The sequence below is a fragment of the Gadus chalcogrammus genome, chromosome 2, assembly GCF_026213295.1.
Source record: "Gadus chalcogrammus isolate NIFS_2021 chromosome 2, NIFS_Gcha_1.0, whole genome shotgun sequence".
Lineage (NCBI taxonomy): Eukaryota > Metazoa > Chordata > Actinopteri > Gadiformes > Gadidae > Gadus > Gadus chalcogrammus.
The window spans coordinates 11,262,466-11,286,441 of NC_079413.1; the positions used below are offsets into that span (position 1 = coordinate 11,262,466).

General features: G+C 43.6%; 1 protein-coding gene across 1 annotated transcript; it reads left to right on the forward strand.

The window, feature by feature from the left end:
- Positions 1 to 636: 636 nt before the first annotated feature.
- On the forward strand, positions 637 to 23,904 carry rfx1a (regulatory factor X, 1a (influences HLA class II expression)). The gene is made up of 19 exons (XM_056580641.1): positions 637 to 776; positions 2,055 to 2,415; positions 2,739 to 2,848; positions 3,014 to 3,109; positions 3,923 to 4,014; positions 4,245 to 4,558; positions 4,598 to 4,725; positions 5,404 to 5,585; positions 5,942 to 6,061; positions 6,420 to 6,550; positions 8,052 to 8,170; positions 8,522 to 8,631; positions 8,809 to 8,960; positions 9,615 to 9,712; positions 10,184 to 10,333; positions 19,491 to 19,699; positions 20,659 to 20,812; positions 21,154 to 21,199; positions 21,314 to 23,904. Exons 2-19 carry the CDS (start codon positions 2,076 to 2,078, stop codon positions 21,475 to 21,477), a joined length of 2,715 nt encoding a protein of 904 aa, XP_056436616.1. The 5' UTR covers positions 637 to 776; positions 2,055 to 2,075; the 3' UTR covers positions 21,478 to 23,904.
- Positions 23,905 to 23,976: the final 72 nt, after the last annotated feature.

The window sequence follows — 23,976 nt, forward strand, 5'->3', positions numbered from 1 at the left end:
TAAAACTATGTTAATAATATAACCTAACTCTGAAAGACATATTTACTAATACCGGAGGAGAACAACTTATTTTCTCCTTTGGTTTTGAAGAACCACAAAGGATACAAATATAGGGATTTCAGAATTCTTGTTTCAAAGTTATTTAAAAAATCATATATTATTATAGCCCAGGTCTGCTAGGGAGCCCTACATTATCACAAGCACGGGTACAGTTACAATAGAGTGGTTGTCGTTGTGTTATTTGTTATTGTTAATTCCTATGATCCCAAAAAGCCTAATGTACCATTGAGTGCTATGGCTTTAATAATGCAGAAGGGATTAATAACATAGAACCTACAACCGAGTACTGGTCCTGAATAATGATTGTCAGGTCCTGGTTATTATTGATGAATATAACACAACACTGAGACGCATTGTAGGAATTCACGTAATGCAGAATTCTGACACGCCCAACAAAGACTCAATGAATTTCCCTTTCATAGATTCTGCCATAGCTATAACGATTAATATACGGTTTTCGACACCGTTTAGAAATGCATTGTATCGATACGAGCTGTCGTTTCTCTTTAACAGAAATTCTGAGCGCTTGGCCAATCAGAACAATGAAGGGGGAGGGAAGAAAGCGAGTGGGTAGCAACAGTTGCCCTGGTGAGGACGAAGCGCCATAGCCGCGGTAGCCCTGGCGACAAGAACCCCAGCAACGCGAATCAACAACAACAAACGAATCCTTAAAATTAAAAACAATTTACCGCTGGAAAGTTCATTCGGAAAAAGAGGTGAAGCTCTAAGGATATTTTAAATATATGAATTCCAGGCGGTCTTTAAATTAACATTACGCCGTCATTCAGTAGCCATAACATGATTGTAATGTAAGCTAAAGTTAGCCGGTTAGCTAGCAGCTTGATTATAATAATCACCCTTGCCTAAGCGTTGACCGTGTGGATTTGTGCTCGCTATGCATTCGGTGTACATTGTAATGTGCTTGCCATGCCGACGCTTCCTCGAATGCATGCTCAGGCAGGCCGTTGTTATGGCGATGTCAAATGCAAAGGGTACAAAATGGCGGTTGTTATAGAGACCAGATTTATTATTATCAATGCTTAGGTTAGCCATTATGTTGGCTGTACATTCATTGCTGCTGTTAGGATAGGACGACATGTGCTGATATTCATGATCAGCGGGGAAAGCCCATGTTTCTTGTCTCCAATAACCGATTAACTGCCACAGTTAGATGGTATTCCGCTATAAAATGCTTTGATTAGTTTGGTTGAATTTGCCATTTGCTGATCTCCAGCTATCTTCTACATGCGGCCAACTTTGTTGCCATTATTAAAACCAGAACGGAATGGGATACATGTTATGTTGCACCTTTTGTTCTTCGGGTGTTGATTTGATGCTACGCTTATTTTGAAATCCGTTCAAAGCTGAAAGCCACGACTCCACAACGTAAATTGTCAGAAGTTGAATAGGGAAGGGGCGTGGCAGGGAAGGGCGTTTTTACTTTGTAGGTGCGTACAATTCCATTCCTCAAAGCAGTTTGGAGTCATCTTTTTTTGTATTTATAAGTCTGTAGATTAGACTTTATTCATACTCCTAAGTAAAACTACAACTGCAACTGTAAAACACGAACTAGCCCATTCATTAAAGGACTGGCAATGCTGTCAGGAAAGCCATTTAATATATTAACTGTGTATATTGTGATCATATTACAGGTAATGCGACACTGCACTGCCTCAAGTATTATCCATTAATATTAGTCAGAATGATAAAAGGAATTAAACTTTCACTTTAATGTATTTTATTGGTAGTATCTATGATGATAGTAGTGGTAATAATATAAAAACGATTAACATTTCATACAATAATAATATTTTTAGCACAGGAAATGATTAGCTTTCCAGGTACCTCTCCTCAAAACGGTTTTTTTTCATGAATTCACTTTTAGGCTAGAAAAAAGGTGTTTTAGACAGGTGTGATACAAAAATGGGAATTTCTAAGTGTTTAATAAACATTATTATTAATATTGTTTTACATGGTTGCATTTGCCTTACCAGTGGGGATTCCCAGGTGGAGCCATGGCCACCTCAGGCTATGTGGGAGAGACACAGCCGGCGAGTCTACCCCAAGGGGGCCCTGGTGTTTCCATGTCGTCGGTGGAGGTGGCCACCTCCACCACCACCACCACTCAGTACCTGGCTGAGATCCAGACGTCCCCCACTGCCAGCACGCCAGGGGGTACAGGGGCGTCCGGCGAGGCCCAGAGCCCCACCATCGATGGGCAGAAGCCGGCAGTCCAGGCCCCCCAAACGGCGGTTGTGGCCCAGACCCAGTATGTGACCGCAGAAATCCAGGGCTCCCCCACACAGACGGGCCACGCTCAAAGCACGCCACAGTACATTGTGGTCACCGTCACAGGTAAGGCCAGATCTGACAGGTTAATGTATAGGTCAATAATAACCCATTCAATTACCCCCTTAAAGTTTGTGCATGACAAAATGTGAGAGACCTTGTGCATTGTTTAATTTACAAACGTAATGAAACTACAAAATATTTTGCTAAAGTCGACACATTTCCTTCTAGCAGTGAAGTTAGCCAGATGCTTTAGGGAAGTGTGTCTCTGATAAATTCATATTGAAACTACGTCCACGGGTTGCTACGTAAATTGGCCGGTCCAGGAGACAAGTGCCCAGTAGTTCATTTACAGAACTGAAATCCTCCATTTCCTCTTTCTTGGCCAGAGGGATCCCTCCACTCCAGCGACAGCGTTTCAGACTCCAGCCCCCCTCCAGTTGTGGTCCAAACAGGCGTTCCCACACAGGTGGTCCAACAGGTGCAGACTGCTCAGCAGGTGAAAGCACACGCACATCCACACGCATACACACACACACACACACACACACACACAAACAGCCTGCCCAAGGGGCTCCGATGTAACGTGCCTGCATAGCGGCCGGGCATGAACGTGGCAGGGGGCGGTGTTGTGTAAAGTGTTTTGTCTGTGATGATCCTCCAGCGGTCCGTTGTGCAGGCTACCTCTCAGATAGCAAAGGCTGAACCGGGCACCCAGCTCACGGTCACAAGTCTACAGCCGGTCCATATCAGCCAAGAGGTAAACCCAAATGAAGGCAAAAACACACCTACCACCTTTCAAACACCAAACTACTGTTTGCCTCAATCTATATCTAAGGTCCATTGGTGATCAATTCTAGGTTTTCAGAGAAAGTCCCCTCATTAATTGTGCTGCTGCACACGGCTAATACACATGTGTTAGTCAAAATACAAGGGAGTGCTCTTACTTTCATATTCTGTCTTCTCCGCCCAATGCGCAGGCAAAGCAGATCAATGCAGGCCCCAGTACTCATAGCATAGGAGTTGCAGCTTCCAGAACTTAACCACTCACATCAGAAGGCATTGTAGATTGATTTAAGGAAAACAAACCATAACAAATAATCCCTTGTGTGGGTTAAACTTTACCAGTACTGGCTTCCAGCTCTACCGGAGCAGAAAAGCGGGTCAACTGTAGCCTGCCTTGCCTGGTCTCTATGCCCTTGACCTGTTCTCTGAGCCAGGCCTGGAGGTAGAGATAGTGGGAGGCTTCGAAGGACCAGAGGCCGGCTTCTTAGGCGAGTGTTGCTGCTGGACGATGCCATGCTGCTCAGAGTAGGTTAGGGGAGCAAGGTGAAGGGAGGGAGGGATACAAAGGGATAGGATAAAAGGGAGACAGCAAGAACAATCCCAAGTATGTGGTAGAGAGAGAAGGGAACAAGGGTGAGACAAAGAGAGGGAGGGAGGAGGAAGTGAGGAAGTCAGTTTTGCTATTTTACTAAGGTGGGGACGAGGATGCAAATTAACCTTGGAGGTTCACTTTGTTAGTGTAGTAATGCTGTACGTGTGTGTGTGTTTGTGTGTGTGTGTTCGTCAGGTGCAGCAGCAACTGACCCAGGTGCAACACGTGTACACCAACCAGGTTCAGTATGTGGAAGGAGGAGACACAAACTACACCACCAGTACTATGTAAGAATCCACACACACACACACACACACACACACACACACACACACACACACACACACACACACACACACACACACACACACACACACACACACACAGGGCCAGCCTGTTACGCATGTTTTGGAGGGGGGGGGGGGGGGGGCGTGGCCCTCCTGGCAGGGCCACTCCCTTACTGCCTCCACCCTCCCCCTCCTCCTTTCTCTCGCCTACTGGCACGCCGCTCCGGTAGCTTCTCCTATGCCGACGCGCCCCTCTACACCCAGACGACGGCGTCCCAGTACTACGAGGCCAGCACCACCCAGGCCTCCACCCCCGGCACCCCCCTCACCGTGTCTGTCACGGCCGGTTCCACGGGGGGCGTGTCCATGTTCGTGGCCCAGCCAGCCAGCGTGGCGGCGGGGGCCGCGGAGGCCGTGGCGGGGTCCGTTGCGGTGGCGTCCGGGGCCAACGGTGGGGCAGACGGGGCCGGCACCAACGGCGGCGTGGCCGCTGGGAGCTACGTGATCCAGGGGGGCTACATGCTGAGCGGGAGCAGCAACAGCAGTGGTGGCAGCGTGGGAGGGGCTGGAGGTGGAGGTGGAGGTGGAGGTGGAGGAGGAGGAGGGTCAGGTGGAAACGGGCAGAGCTACTCGCTCGCAGCCCGAGCCTCCCCGGCCACCGTGAGTATTACCGAGGGGGAGGAGAGTAACTTGCCATCGGCAGACAAGAAGGTATGCAGAGGTGCCAAGCATTGGAGCCCATTCCCTCATCTTGTTTGTTGGTTCCCCCCCTCCCACCCTGTGAAGTTCTGGTGGTGCAGGCTGATGATTTCATCGTTGTGTTGAAGTCCAGCAGGAAGCACAGTAGGTGCTTCTGAAGTGTGGATATAAGTGGAAAAGTTGATCTGGATAACATTAGTACACTTTGTGCGCACTTGTGGTAATGCCAAAAGTTGTTATGTTAACTGTAATCTTTTAACTTTGATTCGCTTCTTATGGTCAACACAACCATGACCTCATCATGCTTCCTATCAATTGCATGGGACTCATTCCAAATTTCATAACACGTGATTTGATTATTGCCCTATCAATCTCATTGCATACCAACATTGTATGCCACAGCATGCAAACAACAATTATCTCTTACAGTTATCATGCATCATGTTTTTGTTTTGAAAAAATGCATCCCAGGATAAACAAAATTTGTAAACGCATTACTTTGTTTTGATCCCGTCTGAATTTATTTAAACCTCCTATTTGTTCCAATGTTTGCCTGCCAACTCAGTGCGCAGGCTTCCCGCTTATGTATCTTGACTTTATATATTTAGTGTAATCTTCTTCCAATCCCCCGCCCTTGCCTCCCTTTGCTAACTGCTGCAGCCTGGCTGCCTGCCTCTGCCTGTGTGCCAGGTACAGTGGTTGCTGGACAACTACGAGACAGCTGAAGGCGTTAGTCTGCCCCGCTCCACGCTCTACTGCCACTACCTGCTGCACTGCCAGGAGCAGAAGCTGGAGCCCGTCAACGCCGCCTCCTTCGGCAAGCTAATCCGGTCTGTCTTCATGGGGCTGCGCACGCGCCGCCTTGGCACACGGTAAGAGAGACATGTACATGAAAATCACGTACAAATCGCAGTATTACTCCAGCAATGCCTTTTATTGTAGTGAGGTTTCCAGCCCAGTGTGAAATGGTTTTATCCTTGCTTTAAGAGGGCAGACTTAAGTCCATGGCTCATGGCGGATGCAAATGAGTCATTCTTGAACAGACCTGTTTATAGATCGAATATATTGATGCATACAAAAGAATACACAAACAGTATACTGTGTATATATACATATACAGATGAAAAAAAGTATGCCATTGAAAACTGGAGACTCTTGCAGATGAGCACAGCAGTGCATACACGCAATTCTGCACATAAGATCCTTGTGTTTCTTCTCCCCACGTCAGGGGTAACTCGAAGTACCACTATTACGGCCTGAGGATCAAGGCCAGCTCCTCTCTCATTCGGCTGATGGAGGACCAACAGCACCTGGCCATGAGGCAGCAGCCTTTCTCCCAGAAGCAGAGGTACCCAAACTGCATGCCAATATGGTGGTTCATTACACGCTGTCCTATAGGCTCTCTCACACACAGGAAATGGTGGGAGCTGGCGATTAATTCCATACTACAGACTACAACTATTTGCTATGGCCATTTAGTGCTACCACTATCAGGCGCTTGTATCCAAAGCTACATAGATAATGACCAAATGTGGGTTTGGAATCTTTCTCAAGGATGCCTACAGGTAGACTGAGGACATTGGGCTTCCAACCCGAACTGCTCAGAGTCCTAACCACTAGAGTATCCTGCTCCCTAAATGCATCCATGATGACCTTCGCCTCAAAGACAAGTGTAACTTGATAACCACTCTGGCATCCTGACATAGGTTGAAACCGGTGCAGAAGATAGAGGGAATGACCAACGGCACAGGATCAGGGGCGGGGCAACAGCAGCAGCCACACGGGGCCGGGCTGTCTGACATCAGCGCCCAGGTTCAGCAGTACCAACAGTTCCTCGGTGAGTTCTCACATGGCTGATGACACCTAGTCCACACTAGGGAAGCAACAAGATCGATTTTGATGGTAGGACTAACCACCGTTTAACGGTCTCACGATTATGAGACCGTTTATTTCATAATACTACAGATGTATGAATCCTATGAGCATTCTTTAATTAGAGTTTATATAGTATATTCTCCCCACAATATTATTATTTTTTCCTTTATTGTTTTGTATTGTAGATTTTCAGTTTAAGTAAAAATTAAAGAATGGAATTGAGAATATCTCTTATGCAGGTGTTATTAATAACTGCACTTAATTAGGTCCCATGGTAAAGTGCAGAAGGTTCCTAACGTCTATAGTAGTTAACGATACTAGCAAACGTTTACTTGCACTGTAGCACGTGAAAATAGCCTGCTTTTGATAACATAAAGGCCTGCAGTTGTATTGCAACAGTTAACTTTCGGACACAACTTTTTATGAGAGAGCAATAGCTTATTTTAGTTATTGAACAGGATCAACAAAAATAAATGTACGTCTCCAAAACTTCTCCACAAACAGCCATTCGCTACACCAGTGGTTCTCAAACTTTTTATACCGCGTACAGCCTCATATTTGTCTCCCCAAGTACCACCATTATGACAGATGTTATAAAATAACAACCCACACACACACCCACACACACACACACACACACACACACACACACACACACACACACACACACACACACACACACACACACACACACACACACACACACACACACACACACAGAGAGCAAGTGACATGATTAACAACAGTTTTTTCACAAACACACTGTTAGGCTAAATACAAATAATGTTAAAAGTTGGCCAGCACGTTGATAACTGAAATTCCATAAGCCTAATGAGAAGGGTGCGCCTGCCTCTACAAACACAGTCCTGCGATGTCTGGATCAATCAAGGTCAGCTTCAGTCTCAGGTGCGGCTCAGCATCCATCCTGCTTCTGTTTTCGTTTTTTTATGATGGAAAGTGACGAGAAGGCTTTCTCGCATGGATATGTGGTCACATAAAGGAGAAAGCACAGGGTATTCACTTCGTTGCTGTCGCAAAGACCGCATCTGAAAGCAGACTTCAATGTTTCGTAGCATGAAAATTCTGTTAATGTCTCCTGCTTACCAACAGTGAAGGCCTCTGGCATTTCCAAGGTTTTCGATGCTGAACAGGTTTCTCATCCAGTTGTTCGCTTCAGCTGCCACTGAGAAATATTCGCGGAACTGTTGTCCGAGCGAACAATGAAGATGTCCCCGACTATTAAAGTTTGTCTTTCAGCACTGCGTGTTCGGTTTTAAGATGATGTTTGCGATGGAATCATTAGTCAGAACATCACCACATACCACGCAGTCTGAGTATGCTTGGCTTTCGTGGTTCATGAATGCGTCCTTGGAATCACTGCTGTTTTCAAGTTAGAAAATCGCTACTGGTTCTGCTGTTGTGCTTGCTTCTGGTTTTAAAGGGGTTTCCTCTCTTGTCTCCAGATGCATCCAGAGCCCTGCCAGAGTTTCCGGACATCGACCTGCAAGGGAAGGCTCTGCCCGAGGGCGTAGAGCTGGAGCACATCAAGAGCTTCCAGCTGCTCTACAGAGAACACTGTGAGGTAAACCAGGGCTCAACATCCATTGTGAATTGCAAGTCGCTTTGGATAAAAAAACGTCTGCTAAATGCCCTAAATGTAAATGTAATGTAAATTAACCGTCCATCCTACCTTGGACCTTGTGGTTGGTGAAAGGGACTACCTCAGGCCCAAATGGCCGCGAACGCTGGTAGACAGCCGGAACTTGTGGTCTCGCGACAGACAAAGAGCAGGGAGAGAATATTCAGACAAAGTAAAAAAAAAAAGATGGCAGGGTGTTTTCATAATGATTCCATAATTTCATAACAATATGTTTGTCCTATATGAATGACTAGTTATTAATTAAGTGTCAGCTGATCCGTGTTCTTGATCCAGGCAATCCTGGATGTGATCGTCAACCTGCAGTTCACGTTGGTTGAGACACTTTGGAAGACCTTCTGGAGGTTCAGCCAGAATCAGCCTGCCGACTCTGCTGCACTGGCCGTGTAAGATACACACACACACACACACACACACACACACACACACACACACACACACACACACACACACACACACACACACACACACACACACACACACACACACACACACACCTGGGTCCAAACTTCTCCAGGTCACTTGCGTTGTAACCTTTCCATCTCTGTCTCTCTCTTGTCCAGCCACGACGAGTCTGAGAAGCGTCTGCCCAAGTCCTGTCTGGTGGTCCTCTGTAAGTACGAGCCGGTGCTGCGGTGGAGCCGAGACTGTGACAACAGCCTGTACCAGGCGCTGGTGGAGATCCTCATCCCTGACGTCCTCAGGCCCATACCCAGTAAGACCGTGTCAGCGCCCACAGGCCTCACATCCACGACTCCCTTCCATTCCTCCAATCCAGGCCTTACATCCAGGCCTTACATCCAGGCCTTACATCCAGGCCTTACATCCAGGCCTCACTGCCAGGCCTCACTCCCTGGCCTCACATCCATTCCTCCAATCCAGACCTCACATCCAAGCCTCAAAATCAGGCTTAAGTACCATGATTCACATCCAGGCCTCAAAGCCATGCTTCACATCCAGACCTCATATCCAGGTTTCACCTCCAGGGGTTACATCAAGGCCTCACATCAATCCCTCACATCCAGGGGATCTACCCCTTACCCCTTCCCCTTACCCCTTCAAAACAAGGGGGAGGGGTAAGGGGAAGGGGTAAGGGGTAGAAATTGGATTGGGCCTTGGAGTAGACCAGGGGTGAGGCAGGGGGCCAGTTGGAGCGTGGGGAGCTTCAGGCTGGAGGGAGTGAGGCCGGCAGGCTGGAGGTGTTGATCCACAAAACTATCGGCAAAAGGCAACAAAGGTTCGATTTCAACCGGAGAACACCGACTAGTTGGTGATTTAGAAAATACTGAAGCCAGGTATATCTACCACTGATGTTCGAAGCACGATCTGGCGATGACTGCAGGGGAACCAGTTATATTATTTTCTCTAGGTGCCTTAACACAAGCCATCCGTAACTTCGCCAAGAGTCTGGAGAGCTGGCTGACCAACGCCATGATGAACATCCCTGAAGAAATGGTCCGCATCAAGGTACCCTCCCCATGTGTGTGTACGTGTGTGTGTTAACATGTGTGTGCTTGGGTTTGCCTGTGTTTGCGGGTGCAGATGTACTTGTATATCTTTAGCCTCTACAGTGTAACCATTTGTCTAGCATATGCGAGTAAAAAGTCCCTTAGTGTCATTTTTATTTTTGAATTAAAATTCAACGGATCACATTCAGGCTTTCACACATAGCACGACAGGTTTGCCGACTGACCAAATAATAGCAGCCAATATCACACTTCACACATTCAAATAGAAGATGGTAGGTGTAGTTGATATCGTGTGGCAAAATCAGTTCTGCAACACAAACAAAATAAATATCAGTTTTTCCCTAAAAAGTCAAACTCAGAAGCACAGTGTTGGCACGGAGAAAGGTCAGCAACGAGCTCCGACCACTATATCCACGCCTGCCCCAGGTGGGTGGCTAGGGTCTTACCTCAAGTTCCTTCCTGTGGCCAGGTGACGTCCGCCAGTGCCTTTGCCCAGACGCTGCGTCGCTACACCAGCCTGAACCACCTGGCCCAGGCAGCCCGCGCTGTGCTGCAGAACACCGCTCAGATCAACCAGATGCTCTCCGACCTCAACCGCGTGGACTTTGCTAACGTACAGGTACGCCACTATGGAGAGAGATTGGTATCATAATTATTAATAATAGTCACAAGAGTCAACTTGTGTCTAGTGAAAAGTTTACTTGTGCCTTGTAAATTGACATTTGAATGATGATTTGTACAAATCTAATCATGTATGATTCCAAGTTTAATGCTTCACACAAATATAAATACCTTTAATGTATTTCTAAAAGCCTAACCCTAACCAATAATAATAGTAATTATTATTATTATAATAATAATAATTATAATAATAATTATTGTGTTACTTCATATTTCGTAATTATTAACAATAAATAACAATATTTATGTTAAATTAATTCAATTATATTATAAAGGGAATTATCCCCAAGTATTAACCAAGGAAAATCAGCTAGCTCTAACATGACCCAACAGTACAATGATTTAGTTTCCTCCACAAAAGTAATTCACTTCATATCAGCCTAACGTTGATACACAGTCCTGTCTTGAGCGTCTAGAAGTGATTATAGCTGCTAGACGCTACAGTATAATCTATTATCGAGAAGTAACTGGAGACATAGCTTTTCTTTCCACGTTACAAACAACCAAAAACAACCACTTGAAATCAGTTGAGAAATGTAAACATTACAGTGCTTTTATCCAGAAAACCGCAGGGTTCATAAATATGTACGCATTTTTACAAATCATTACACATTCATTCAAATGTCCATTACAAGAGTCAAGTTGCCTCCTATAAGTGTTAAGAATTATAAGTCATATCTCATAGTCAGCGCGCGCTCAATTACTGTTTTTCTTAGGTCTTATTATGCTTTCTTTCTGTGTTATTCTCTACAAACTTTGGGACATGACTACTTTAGGACTAACCATCATTTTTCTATTCCAATTTAAAAAAAAATAATGCATTTTTCTATATTTTATACTTTATATAATTTTAAATATTTTAAAGTTACACTGTACATGTTTATCTTTATAAACTTTGTTCAAACATTCAACGGATATTTATTAAAACATATTTTCGATATAATTGAGTACAACAGTAGTGGAGCCTTACAATGTCAATATTTATCCTAGATACACAATGAAAGGCTTAAACTGTACTTCCTGTTTCACTTGCTTTATGAATAGATATTTGTCGAACATAGGGTGGTTGTTGTTGGGACCGCCATTATATTCAAATGGATCCCTATTGAGTCCAACAATAATAGCAGTATCATTCTGAGACCTAATCTCAATAAACTGATGTGAAAGAATGCAATTAAATCGAGCATACCGGGCACTTTCCTGGTTGGCCAACGTGCTTTTTTTTGGCTGACGACACAACTATATATATATTTCTTCTTACAATTAGTTTATCTGACTGCCCCTTGTTTTGTTTTTTATGTATAACAAAATCTTTTATATAATCGTACGATGCGCGGCACCAGGCTCGGTAAGTAATGTGTAGAAAGCTTTGGAAAGTGGAAACTTCAACAGATAAATACCACACACACACACACACACACACACACACACACACACACACACACACACACACACACACACACACACACACACACACACACACACACACACACACACACACACACACAGCTCTGCGTGTGGTCAGTAGGGTGTGTGCTCTTCCTGCTGGAGGTCATGTCATCGAGAGGGGGAATAATGAGCGAGAGCAGCGCACAAACACAGGAAGCCCCTCTCGGACCCCCACACACACTCACACGCACACACACACTTCGTATCCAGCTTGTTCCACGCTTTAAGCACCCAGGTTAATAGTATGCGGCGAGCTGGGGCTCTCGTGTTCCCTCCTGCGATGTATTCCTTGTCCACATCCCCTGCCATCCAGGGGTCATACATGCAGACTGCCTTTGAATGGCTGATTCCATGGATGTACTTTGCGTGTGCCGTGTTTTCCCGCTTATATGGCGATGCTGTATGGTTATGCTGATGAAACCTAAATGGACTAATATATAAGTTGACTATGAACAATTATTGAAGATTAACATTTTGTTCAGCAAATTTGACAACTGACAGCTTGAATTTCAGGTTGTAGCCTACTTATCTTTCAGTGGTGCCATGGCATTTGGACGTTCACTTCGCGCTTCGAACTTCTTCTTCTTTTACGACTGTATCCTTAACGTAAAAATATACCTACTCAGTAGCAGTGGCGGCTGGTGAATTTTATTTTAGGGGGGGCTGAAAATTTGTAAACCAAACCCCTGAAGGGGGGTCTGTGGGCATCCTCCCCCCGAAGATTTTTTTGTGATTTTCCCATACAAATTAAGCATTCTGGTGCATTCTGACAAAATAATAAAGACAAAATAGCACATTTCCTTACAAAAACAAATGGAGCCGGGGAACTAAGTTTAAACTTAATTTATTTGCCTCGTAGAATTCCGCAAGATTAAATGTGCAAATACATCAACAATAATTGGGAATTATACACAAGTTAACATTCTCTCTCTGTCTCTATATTTGTTTGTGTGAGAGTGAGAGTGTGAGTGAGTGTGTTACAGTCAATCTATTGTGTTGGTAACTTCCCTCATAAATCTATCTACAGTCAAGTATGCATTTAGACAAATACGATAAAATATCAATATAATATGTGCAACCTTTCATGTGTGGTTGTTCAAGACACACTGAAGGCATGATGCCACCATAGGTTTGCAGAGAACTACATACAATATGCACACTGAAGCTGCACACTTGATTCAGGATTCTCATAGATCAGAGACAGTTCCGTCTTGAGCTTTGCCTTGTTCAGCGTGGGATATGCCTTCACAGTGGCATTCAGAGCATCAGCAGGAAATGATTGGCAGTACCTTTCAAACATATTTCCTTGTGCTAAGGTAGCACTCACAAGGTGGCCAGTTAAAGAGAACCTCGCTTTGGTGTGAGCCAGGATGATGTCGCAGACCTCTTCAGACAGCCTCTGCTTCGCCTCTTCTGTCAAAGCCGTCCTTGGTCTGTCGTTTCCTGATGGCTCTTGCAGCTGGTCAGAGTCTCTGAATGCAAACAAACCAATAATGTGTTTGTTAGGCTGTGTATAGTACTGTAGTCTACGTGATGCAAATGTTCACACTTTATCCAGTAAAAATATGTCAGCATACCAACTTAAAGTGGGCAGGAATGCATAATGTTAGTGTTAAACACTGTTTTTTTAATCTATTGTGTTGGTAACTTCACTCATAAATCTATCTACAGTCAAGAATGCATTTAGACAAATACGATAAACTATCAATACAATATGGGCAACCTTTTATGTGTGGTTGTTCAAGACACACTGAAGGCATGATGAGTATACCCACTTAAAATGGGCAGGGATGCATAATGTTAGTGTTAAACACTGTTTTTTAAACTATCCATTGTGCCTCGCCTAACCAGGATGTCCAGGGAGCACAGAGTAAAGCATGCTAGATTACACCACTGGCAATATATTATAAAAAAATAACATATATTATAAAAAAATAACACAAATACAGTCTCCTTTCATGCATATGTTCTCATAACAAAGCTTTGCTTTGAGAAGGATCAAATAATATAAATGTTATCTTACCTAATGGTCTGCACACTGCTTGTAAAGCTCTCGAGGGCCCATGCATCAATGTCCTTCTTCTGGAGCTTCTGGTACAGAATGTCGTCGTGCGACCGCTTTTTTATTGGGTTAGCAAGTGACTTGATCGAAGAAAGCCCTTTGCGCTCTTTGCCACAATGACGCAAGCACGTTAGGGCGCGTCCCAAATCCCTATTGGAAATGCATTGAAGGCTCATTTTCCGAAAAAAAAAGTTTTAACATGACAGTCAATGGGAGAATCCTTGGGCGATTTTCCACGTCAATGAATTCGCCCAGAGAGGCGGGACCATTTGAAACGCGGCTTGAATATGACGATTCTGATTGGACAATGACAGATAATATGTCTAGAACACTGAAAACCACTTTTGCTGTGATAGAATTTGTTAGAAAAAAAATCCTCTTTCTCCCAGTTGGTAGTGCGTCGCCCAAATCGCCCCTATACACCATCCGCCCCTGCTCAGTGGGCCGGCCCTCACGTGAGTCAGTCATCACGATTGGTCTTTCCTTTACCTCTCAAACTACCTTACAATTGAATGTTCATAAGCCCGATTTTCTCGGGGGAAAACCCCCGAACCCCCGTTTTAAAAGGACTCTGACTTCTGGGCTACAGCCCCGAATGTTTTCCATTGCTTGCGACGCCCCTGTCATTGTTGATCATTGATCAGGTCACTGATCCCTCTGGTGGCCAAACATATGTATTTTTTCTAGGCTAATTTTTTGTAACTGGGGTCAGGATTAATGGTTATGAAACTTGGGAATGGCTGTAAATAGTAATGATTATTTACTTCAAGTACAGAAATAGACTTTGAAAAAGATTTTGGCCGGTCTTGGCCAAAATGCCAGAGCTGATTTCTTTGTCCTGTACTAAATACTAGTATGTTTAGTGCTACTTATTATCATAATGCATAATTTATTTTATCACTATATTAGCAGCCCTTTCGGACTAGTTGCTCCTCCATACTTGGTCAAGTGCGCATGTGCCAAGCAGCCCACAGCTCACACACACAGCACGCACGCACGCACCCACACCGCAAGCACGCACACACACACCGCAAACACACTGCACACACAGTTCGCGCTGACGTAGAAGTAGAACGGCAGGACTTGCCTTAGCCCACCCTATCGTTTCGTCCTTTATTTTTTACACAAACAATGAGAGAATGGATGCAGTACAGCGTACACTCATGAACAGGCTCAAATGGGCTTTGAGCGCAACCTTCCTGCAGGAATCTCTAACCTCTTATTGGTGGGTGGGCGTCTCCTGTTTGACAAAACCAAAAATGCAGCACAAACGCACTTAACATAGTTTCTGCTGTTTTGTCTGTCAAAAAGGCTAGCTAGTCTTTATCAGTAAATCCAAGATTTCCAGCTGTGTTATAACATGACCAGGTAATAATAATAATAATAATTTTAAAACCTTGACATAATCTGTCAGATGTCTATTAAATGACAATTGACCACAAGGCGATTCTATCCATGCCTCATCTTGAATTGCTTCATGTCTTAGTCGGCAGAGGCTTGTAATGCTGCGTAGCATGATAAGCATGATAAGGTGCAAGGAGCAGTAGAAGTTGACATGGGTGCTAATTTTCAGTTAAAATAAAACGTTGGCATTATTTTATCAGCTGAGGGCATATTCATTGCCATAACAACGTGAGCTAATCAACAAGTACAACATGTTCTAATACTATGAGACTCAGGAAAACGCCCTCAGCTGATTAAAGGTGTCAGACGGGACTTGCAGGCCAGAGAACAATGGGGCCAGTTGAGCACGGTTAGGTGTAAAAACGGCCAACGGCCACGGGCAGATGGCCTAGTGTGAGTGCACCCTAGTGTCTTATTTACTTATTTATTTTAATAAGTTACATATTTTATTTTAAATAAACATGATACCAAGGGTCAGAAGTTTTACAAGAATTTTGATCTTACAAAGTCATGACAGAGGGACTTGGTGTCTTTATTCATGCTTGAAGGATGAACATACATTATTTTTTTGAAAGGGAATAAGCTGATGAAGCTGACAAGGGACCAATGTTTACTGTTTAAAAATATTTGGAATTAAATGCAAACCCAAGTGAATAATTTGCTCTTGTTTCTCTGATTTGAGATCCACACAGACTTAGCAGTCTTGTTTAAATGTTACAAATTTAGTTAATAAACTGAACTTGGAAATTGTTGCAGATGTTATCTCCGCTAACTTTATTAATCTAAATAAATAAATATCAGCTGGTTCTCAATAGTAGGCTATTTCAATTCAGGGAGGGCGTGAAAAAATGTCTGTCTCCTAGGGGGGGAATGACTGGAACACGCCCTCAGCTGATAAAATAATGCCACCATTTTTTTTTTAACTGAAAATTAGCACCCTTTTTTTTTGCATCAGAACAAGATTTTTTTTGCATCTGAAGTATTATAAAAATGTATGGTTCCCTGAAAATGAGACAACATAGTTTAGTGCCCCCGAAATAGTGGTAGGTATGTATATATTATTAATCTAGTACATGTTGTACCAATTTCAGTAACTGTGTAAATAAAAAAAGGGGGAAATATGGTCATTTTTGAGTGAAACTTACACAAAGGAAATTGAATATACGTCAAATTTGTTATTACAGTTCACATCCATTGATTATTCCTTCATCCAAACAGTCTTTTTTCCTTTTTTCACTTTAGTGGTTCAGAACTGCATTATTTAGCTGACACTGCCAGCTATTGGCTTAGACATACAACAGCATAGTAACTAAGAAAATAAAGGTTGTGGAATAAAAAAATCTTGCACAGGACTTTATATACTTCAAAGACCCCTGTGGCTTCCTGGGGTAGAGCTTAGGGATGGGAATTGAAAAGAATTTCACGATTCCGATTCCGATTCTGTTTATCGATCCGATTCCTTATCGATTCTCTTATCGATTCTCATTGGGTAGTACAAATGTGTTTGTTTGTATTAAATCTCTTTAATATCTGATCAAAAGTGCGTCTAGTATTAGGAAATTGTACATTTTCAAATCAATTGGTCTCGACAAAAATATATATGTGTTTGGCTTTTTAAGCCCAAATGCCATCATTATGTGCCATAAAACTAAAAACACAGACTGAAAACAGTCAAGTAAGAGCTTATGCCTTTTGGAATACTAACAGTGCTCATTTGCATTCAACTTGTAACAAAATTCAACTGACATAAACAAAATGAAGTATGGATTAGACAGAGATTTATTAGATGGGCCTACCTAATAAACCGTTGGAACACACAAGACTGGAAATCATAGCAACGCCGGTAAACAAACCACGAGAAGCCCAATCCCTATGAAAGCTCCCCACGCTACGGCCATCCGGTGGCGCACAGAATTGTTGGCCGTGATGATATATATACAATTATATTATATTATATACTATTATATATAGAGCTCCGGGAGTCGCAAACGGCAACAATCACTTTCTCCTCCATGCTGCAGTTCAGCCCGGACTGCACTGCACTGAGTTTGACGGTTGAACGCTGATTGGCTGATATGTTACACATGTCACTCAGTTGTCACGCTGTTGAATGCTGATTGGCTGTCATCACGCAAAATTCTCGTCAAAGTTGAAATATTTCAACTCGAGCGAATTTATCGCGGCACAAATCCTCGTGAACGCGCTCGCCTGTGCACGGCGAAAGTGTGGCGCGACAAATCAAAACTTGACGCCGTTTTTCTCTCGCGAAAGACTCGCCCGATACGCGTCTCTATGTTCACTTTGTATGGAATCTTGTCGCCCCCGTCGCGTTTGGTGTGAACGCACAATGCGCTTCTTCCTCGGCGGCGCCATGTTTGCTGCATTCTGAACCAAAACAAAGCAGCGTGTGTGTGACGTCTGACACATCTGCCGCGACCGGAACCGATAAGCGGAATCGTTAAGCAGGCTTGCTAATGATTCCAAGGAATCGGTTGACTCGGCACCGGTTCTGAACAAGAACCGGTTCTCGATTCCAATCCCTAGTTGAGCCCCCCCAAAAGTCAGAACCTAGAATTGCCCCTGCTCCCAGCTAAGACATTATGTCTATAAACTACACTTATTTTGCTAAACATTATGTATATTAAATATTACTCGCCTCTTTGAGCCTCCCGCAATGTCTTGCGATATTGATATCCCCCCTTCCGACTGTTTTAAAGCCCCGCCGTCAACCCACTCTCCCAGGTTAGACGTTAGTAGTTCATTTATCATATAAAAAACGCCAAATTCAAACATTGCGCCGAACGGCATATCATCAAAGAAGTCCAGGAACTCTTAAAGAGACAGCGTCCCTATAGCACAGAACTAAAACTTGTCAACAACACAGTATGGAGAGTTATATCTATGGAGTCCACCACAAGATTACACATTAGTCTTGTAATATTACCCTCCTCCTTGAGCTTCCCGAAATGTGTGCACACTTTGTTGCTCAAATTGTATATTACCCGTCTCCTTGAGCCTCTCGAAATGTCTATATCCCCCCTCCCTACTGCTGACTGTTTATTTTTATTTTTCTCATGTTATGTGTGTAGGCTATGTGTGACTGTAGGCTACTGCTGCCTGTCTTGGCCAGGACACTTGGAAAGGACATTTTTACTCTCAATTACCTATTTTTCTGGTTAAAATATATAAATAAAAAAACATTTAAACTCTCACCTCATGTAGCCATGTACAATCCGCAATCTTGCACACTCCCATTCCCCATCCCCCACACAAGCCCGTGCATTTAGTTTATTTCACTAAGGTGCTTCTGTAAATGAACACAATTGTCAGTTTCAGAAAAAGCTGTTTGTTCTTATTATTTTCAATTTACCAATAGTAGCTGCCATAACGCGTGCCATTTGCGTGTGGATGACCCTTCAGTCTGCATTTGCATGTCATTGAATGATAATCAGCCTGTTGCCTTTTGTTCGCTGAATGGTAAAAAAATATTCAATGTTTGCACGTCTTTTCAGTCATTCGTCATTCGTTGAACGCTAAAATAAAGGTCTTATCATAACCCTAAACTCTAAAATCAACCGTTCCAAACCTTTGGGGAAATGTCAAATTCAATTGCCGTATGTAGACCAGGAATACGGAGGTCTCCAAAAAGCTTTTTCCCGCTTTGACCAGTTTCAGTTAATCACTCTGCATGTGCACCCTGATTAATGAAAATTCAGATACTTGGTATAACCTCCTGAACATATGTGTTCCTGAAAAACTCTGTAGCTAAAAATGACGTCACTTTGGTCAATTTGAATAATTTCTAAGCTAAGTGCTAATGCTCCATTTCCATCGCAAGTCTGCGTAAGAAGGCTTGGTTGTGTGCGCGCATCTGTGCAAGTGTTGGTGCGCATATGAGTATATAACAAAAACCTTTCCCTGCCGGATGCATAGTTGCATCTAGTTATTATTTGTTCTTCTTACGCCCTTTTCTTACCCCCTATTCTGTAAACTGGGTGATTTTGTGATAAATAGCAGGCATATGTTGAAGCAACACTGCAATATCAATTGTATTGAACAAGGTCAATTAAATAACCAAAAATGCAGACCCGTAGGTTGAAGACTACTACTCTATAGTACCCCCAGGGGTGTCAATCCACCCCCCCTCCTCCTCATTAGCCTCTGCTCCCTACTCCTGCAGGAGCAGGCGTCCTGGGTGTGCCGCTGTGAGGACCGCGTGGTGCAGCGGCTGGAGCAGGACTTCAAGCTCACGCTGCAGCAGCAGAACTCCCTGGAGCAGTGGGCCGCCTGGCTGGACGGGGTGGTGTCCCAGGTGCTGAAGCCCTACCAGCACAGCGCTGCTTTCCCCAAGGCTGCCAAGCTCTTCCTGCTCAAGTGGTCCTTCTACAGGTGAGCCTAAGACCAAGGAATCAGTTTGAAGGAGTTGAACAATTCATCAAAATGCTAACAATATCACAAGATGGCCAAGTGCAATATCAAAAATCACAGGGGCTGCAATTTTGTGATAAGGGTAAAATGTGTGAATGTAAATTCAGGACACCGAAATGAATTAAATACTGCAGATTATCCCTGACCTTCATATTTATCTTCAGATGGATGAAATTATGTTTCGTTTGGTGTAGACCCCAACAAATAGTAATTTCAGTGATTTTTGTTCAGCCCTACTGGGTGTATGTGTGTCTGGTCAGCATTTGTGTTTAAATTGTTGGATTTCATTTGTAGTTGGGTATTGAGCATTGTTGCTGCATGCATCTCACTGACTGTTGGCAGTTGTTTCTGAGAAGATAAAGACCTGCCAGACAGCTCTTCCTGCTCAGTTCCTCTCTAGAAGTTCCTCTGCACTTTTACAGTTCCTCTTCACCCTGCATCCAACGTTCCATGCCCTTTTCAAATTTTGTTTAAATTTCAATAGAAAAGCATTCATTTTTTATATGTATTGTCAAACAAAATACATAAACACAGACATACTATCTCCTCTGTCAGACTATCGTTAATATCAGTTTTGCATTAGGGCTGCGGCCTGGTGTCTTCTCGAGCATAGACACAGAACCGAATACACAAGCATCGACGTAAAGACCCATAGACCTAACTACCGTGGCTTTCTGAAACATAAGTGTAATCTAGGCTTATGGATAAATGCAATAACGCGATCACAGAATTACGTAAAGGACCGGCACATTATGCATTTCAATGTACAACATCTAAGGAAATGTTGCTTTAGCGAAAATGGCATTGCAATGGATGTTGATTCAGAAATGCATAGAAAAACCCCAAATGGATGACGAAGCCTTGTTCACAATTGGTGACTCCTTTTTCATGTGCTCTCCCAAACCCGTCTGTGCTTTCAGCTCCATGGTGATCAGGGACCTGACCCTGCGCAGTGCGGCAAGCTTTGGTTCCTTCCATCTGATCCGGCTGCTGTACGACGAATACATGTACTACCTGATAGAGCACAGGGTAGCCCAGGCTAAAGGGGAGACCCCCATCGCGGTCATGGGAGAAGTGCGGGTCCACACACACACACACACATATACACCTATACATACACACACACACACACACACACACACACACACACACACACACACACACACACACACACACACACACACACACACACACACACACACATATATACACGCATACATGCATACACGCATACACGCATACATGCATACACGCATACATGCATACACGCATACATACATACACGCATACATACATACATGCATACATACATACATACATACATACAAATTACACACTAAATCCCGCACACATCCACTCTCACAAAAGGCCAGATTGCTGAAGATGATGTGTTTTATTTATCTTCATCCTCACAGTTTGCCAGTTTGGGCAGGATGTTAAATCCACTGGACCCAGACAAAGGTAAGAAATCCTATTTTCTTTACAAACCGAACACCCTGACGAGCATCTCCTACTCTCGGTATGGGCCGCAAGGGTATCAGCATCGCCTAACCTTCAGCTCTATGTCTGTCACAGAGGAGGAAGAGGAGGAGGAAGAGGAAGAGAGCGATGACGAGGGCCAGGAGCTTTCCCTCCAGTCAGACGGCGCCGGGCTGGGGGAGGAATCTCTTGAACCCCCGGCCAAGCTGGCCAGAACGGACCAGCGGGTTCTCTTCCCGCCCGACTCTGCGGACAACTGACCGAGGTTTGACCCAAAGACAGCCCACATTGAGGACGCTTGGTTAACCAGGCGGCCACTTGCATGGCGTCGCATTGTCCTGTACCGGATGGAACGTTAGGAGGGAGAGGAGGGTATGTCCGTGCCCCAACCACCGCTGCCGCCGTCGTTGAATCCAACATTCCACCTTGCCGGGTCCGATTTTTCTTCAGGCGCACCGTATCCCCCTTTCTATCCAACAGGGTGGGAGAGCAGAGTTTTTACCCAGCACAATCAAACTGGTAGTCAGACCGGCATTGCTGCAACAGAATGGGACTATAAGTCGCTGTGATAAGATGTTGATAACACCTGATTGCCTTGTGGGTAATTGGAAGCAAAGCAAGATGCAAATAGTTTGTTGACCTTGGCCAGGGTCACCTTGGGAAGAAATTTATTTAAACTGGAATTAAACCTGGAGTCCAAGGTCTTGCCGTAATAATGCGTCACGTCGTTTTCTTTCCGAAACGTTGCTTCCGTGTGTTGTAGTCTTGAGGTTTTTGTTTTTTGGTGAAGAGAGGTGATACATTAGAAAAGACAACCTGCTGCTAGACAGTTAGTGGTTATTGCCAGCCCCTTTAGCAGTCACTTTTAAGCTAATGTGTATCTCTGTACATGACGGACGATTCTTAAAAAAAAGAAGGGATTTTGATTGTGTGAATGTTTTACAAATTCCTCCTGTGTGCTCTCTGTACGCTTGTGTGAACCACTGCTTTGCTGTCGCATCGAGCTGAAGTGTTTGTGTGTGTGTGTGTGTTTGTGTGTGTGTGTGTGTGTGTGTGTGTGTGTGTGTGTGTGTGTGTGTGTGTGTGTGTGTGTGTGTGTGTGTGTGTGTGTGTGTGTGTGTGTGTGTGTGTGTTGGATATTGTAAATGTGCAAGTGCAGTTGTGGGATGTTGCGTCATGCCAAGTGTTGATCCTTTTTGTTACTTTCTTCCTCACGTGGATGTTTTCCATTGATATATAAACTTGTCAAGAGATTTATTATAGTCGCCACTTTAAGAAATGTTTTGTTTGTTTTTTCCATTGCCTGTCATTGTTACTTGTTGTCGTCGTTACGAGTAATTATCGCAAACCTGGTTCACGCCCTGTGATTTAAAGTGGTCCCAGTAGTTCCTGCAAAAAACAACAACAAAAACCACGTTCCATCGTTCTTCATTTTATTTAACGTCTGTTGTGTGTGCAATGAGAGGAACTTCGGAGGTCTGAGTGCTTGATTTCTGACCATTTCCCTGGTTCCTCTGTGGCCTATTTATCCTGTGGCATATCATTGTTTTAAGCCTTACTTTATTTACTTTACTCTGTCATTCTAACTGTGCCAAATTGTAAGATTTTCGTCTTGTATGTTAATCCCACATTTTTATTCTGTTCTGCTTTCCATGGAGGACTTTGCTGGACTGAGTTAGAATTGGAGTGTGTGTTTGTGTGTGTGTGTGTGTGTGTGTGTGTGTGTGTGTGTGTGTATATGTATATGTATATATATATATATATATATATACACTATATGAGGTTCTTTCCTGTGACATTCATAGAGCCTTTACTTGTGATGTGTACAGTGGTGTGTCGTCACATATTGTAAGCATCCTTGCTGTGCATTCTTCCTATTATTATTATTTTCCTCACACACAAGCAATTCTTTGCACAGCTTAATTAGAAAATATATATGTCTGGAAGTCACAGAACATGTTAAGGTTTTTTGGTTATTGTTATCACAGGCCTTTCTTGCTTGTCTTGAGATTGATGTATTTATTTAGTGGCGTCCGCCAGGTGGCAAGTAATACTGAGCTGCTGTATCCGTGTCAGATGCTTCTGAGAAGAGAAAGACCTGTTGGACAGCTCTTTCTTCACAATTCCTCCCTTGACTTGTTTTCTCTTTACCCTGCATCACACCTTCCATGCCTTTTGTCATTTGTTATGGATTTCAATAGAAAAGTTGTGTGTGTGTGTGTGTGTGTGTGTGTGTGTGTGTGTGTGTGTGTGTGTGTGTGTGTGTGTGTGTGTGTGTGTGTGTCCCCGTTGTTACAGGATCTACCGTTAACACAGCTTAATACATATCGCTGGCCATTCTCAACTCCATAAGAAATCCTGACACCTTTTTTTTTATAGTGCTACAATTTTACTTGTACAAGAAAATACTGATAAAAAATAGAGGAAGAAGAAAGACAATTAGTGGAAGTGTTTTATGAATTTGGTCTAAGCTCTAAGTATGCTTGTGCCTTTGGAGTTGGTAGAGTGCTATTGAGATGTTTTTAAATAAATTAATGAATTAAATGATTTAAAAAATTGTATTCACTTTTTTTTCACCCTCCCAAGTGACTTATGCTTCTATTCCGAAGGAAAATGTAATTTGTAACACAATATCCTGTATGTCATTTGTTTCAAACTTTAAAAAATAAATTCACAGTGTGTGTGGAAAAAACAGCATTCTGTGTTGAAAATACAGATGTAGTTTGCTGCCATTAGGTTCAATTGTGCCAAACACAATA

Excerpts from the sequence above, each read along its gene's own strand:
- rfx1a (XM_056580641.1), top strand. The coding sequence starts at position 2,076 with ATGGCCACCTCAGGCTATGTGGGAGAGACACAGCCGGCGAGTCTACCC. Across the intron at positions 6,062-6,419 it reads CCTTTCTCCCAGAAGCAGAG|GTTGAAACCGGTGCAGAAGA; the intron begins GTACCCAAACTG and ends ATCCTGACATAG. Across the intron at positions 10,334-19,490 it reads TGGACTTTGCTAACGTACAG|GAGCAGGCGTCCTGGGTGTG; the intron begins GTACGCCACTAT and ends CTACTCCTGCAG.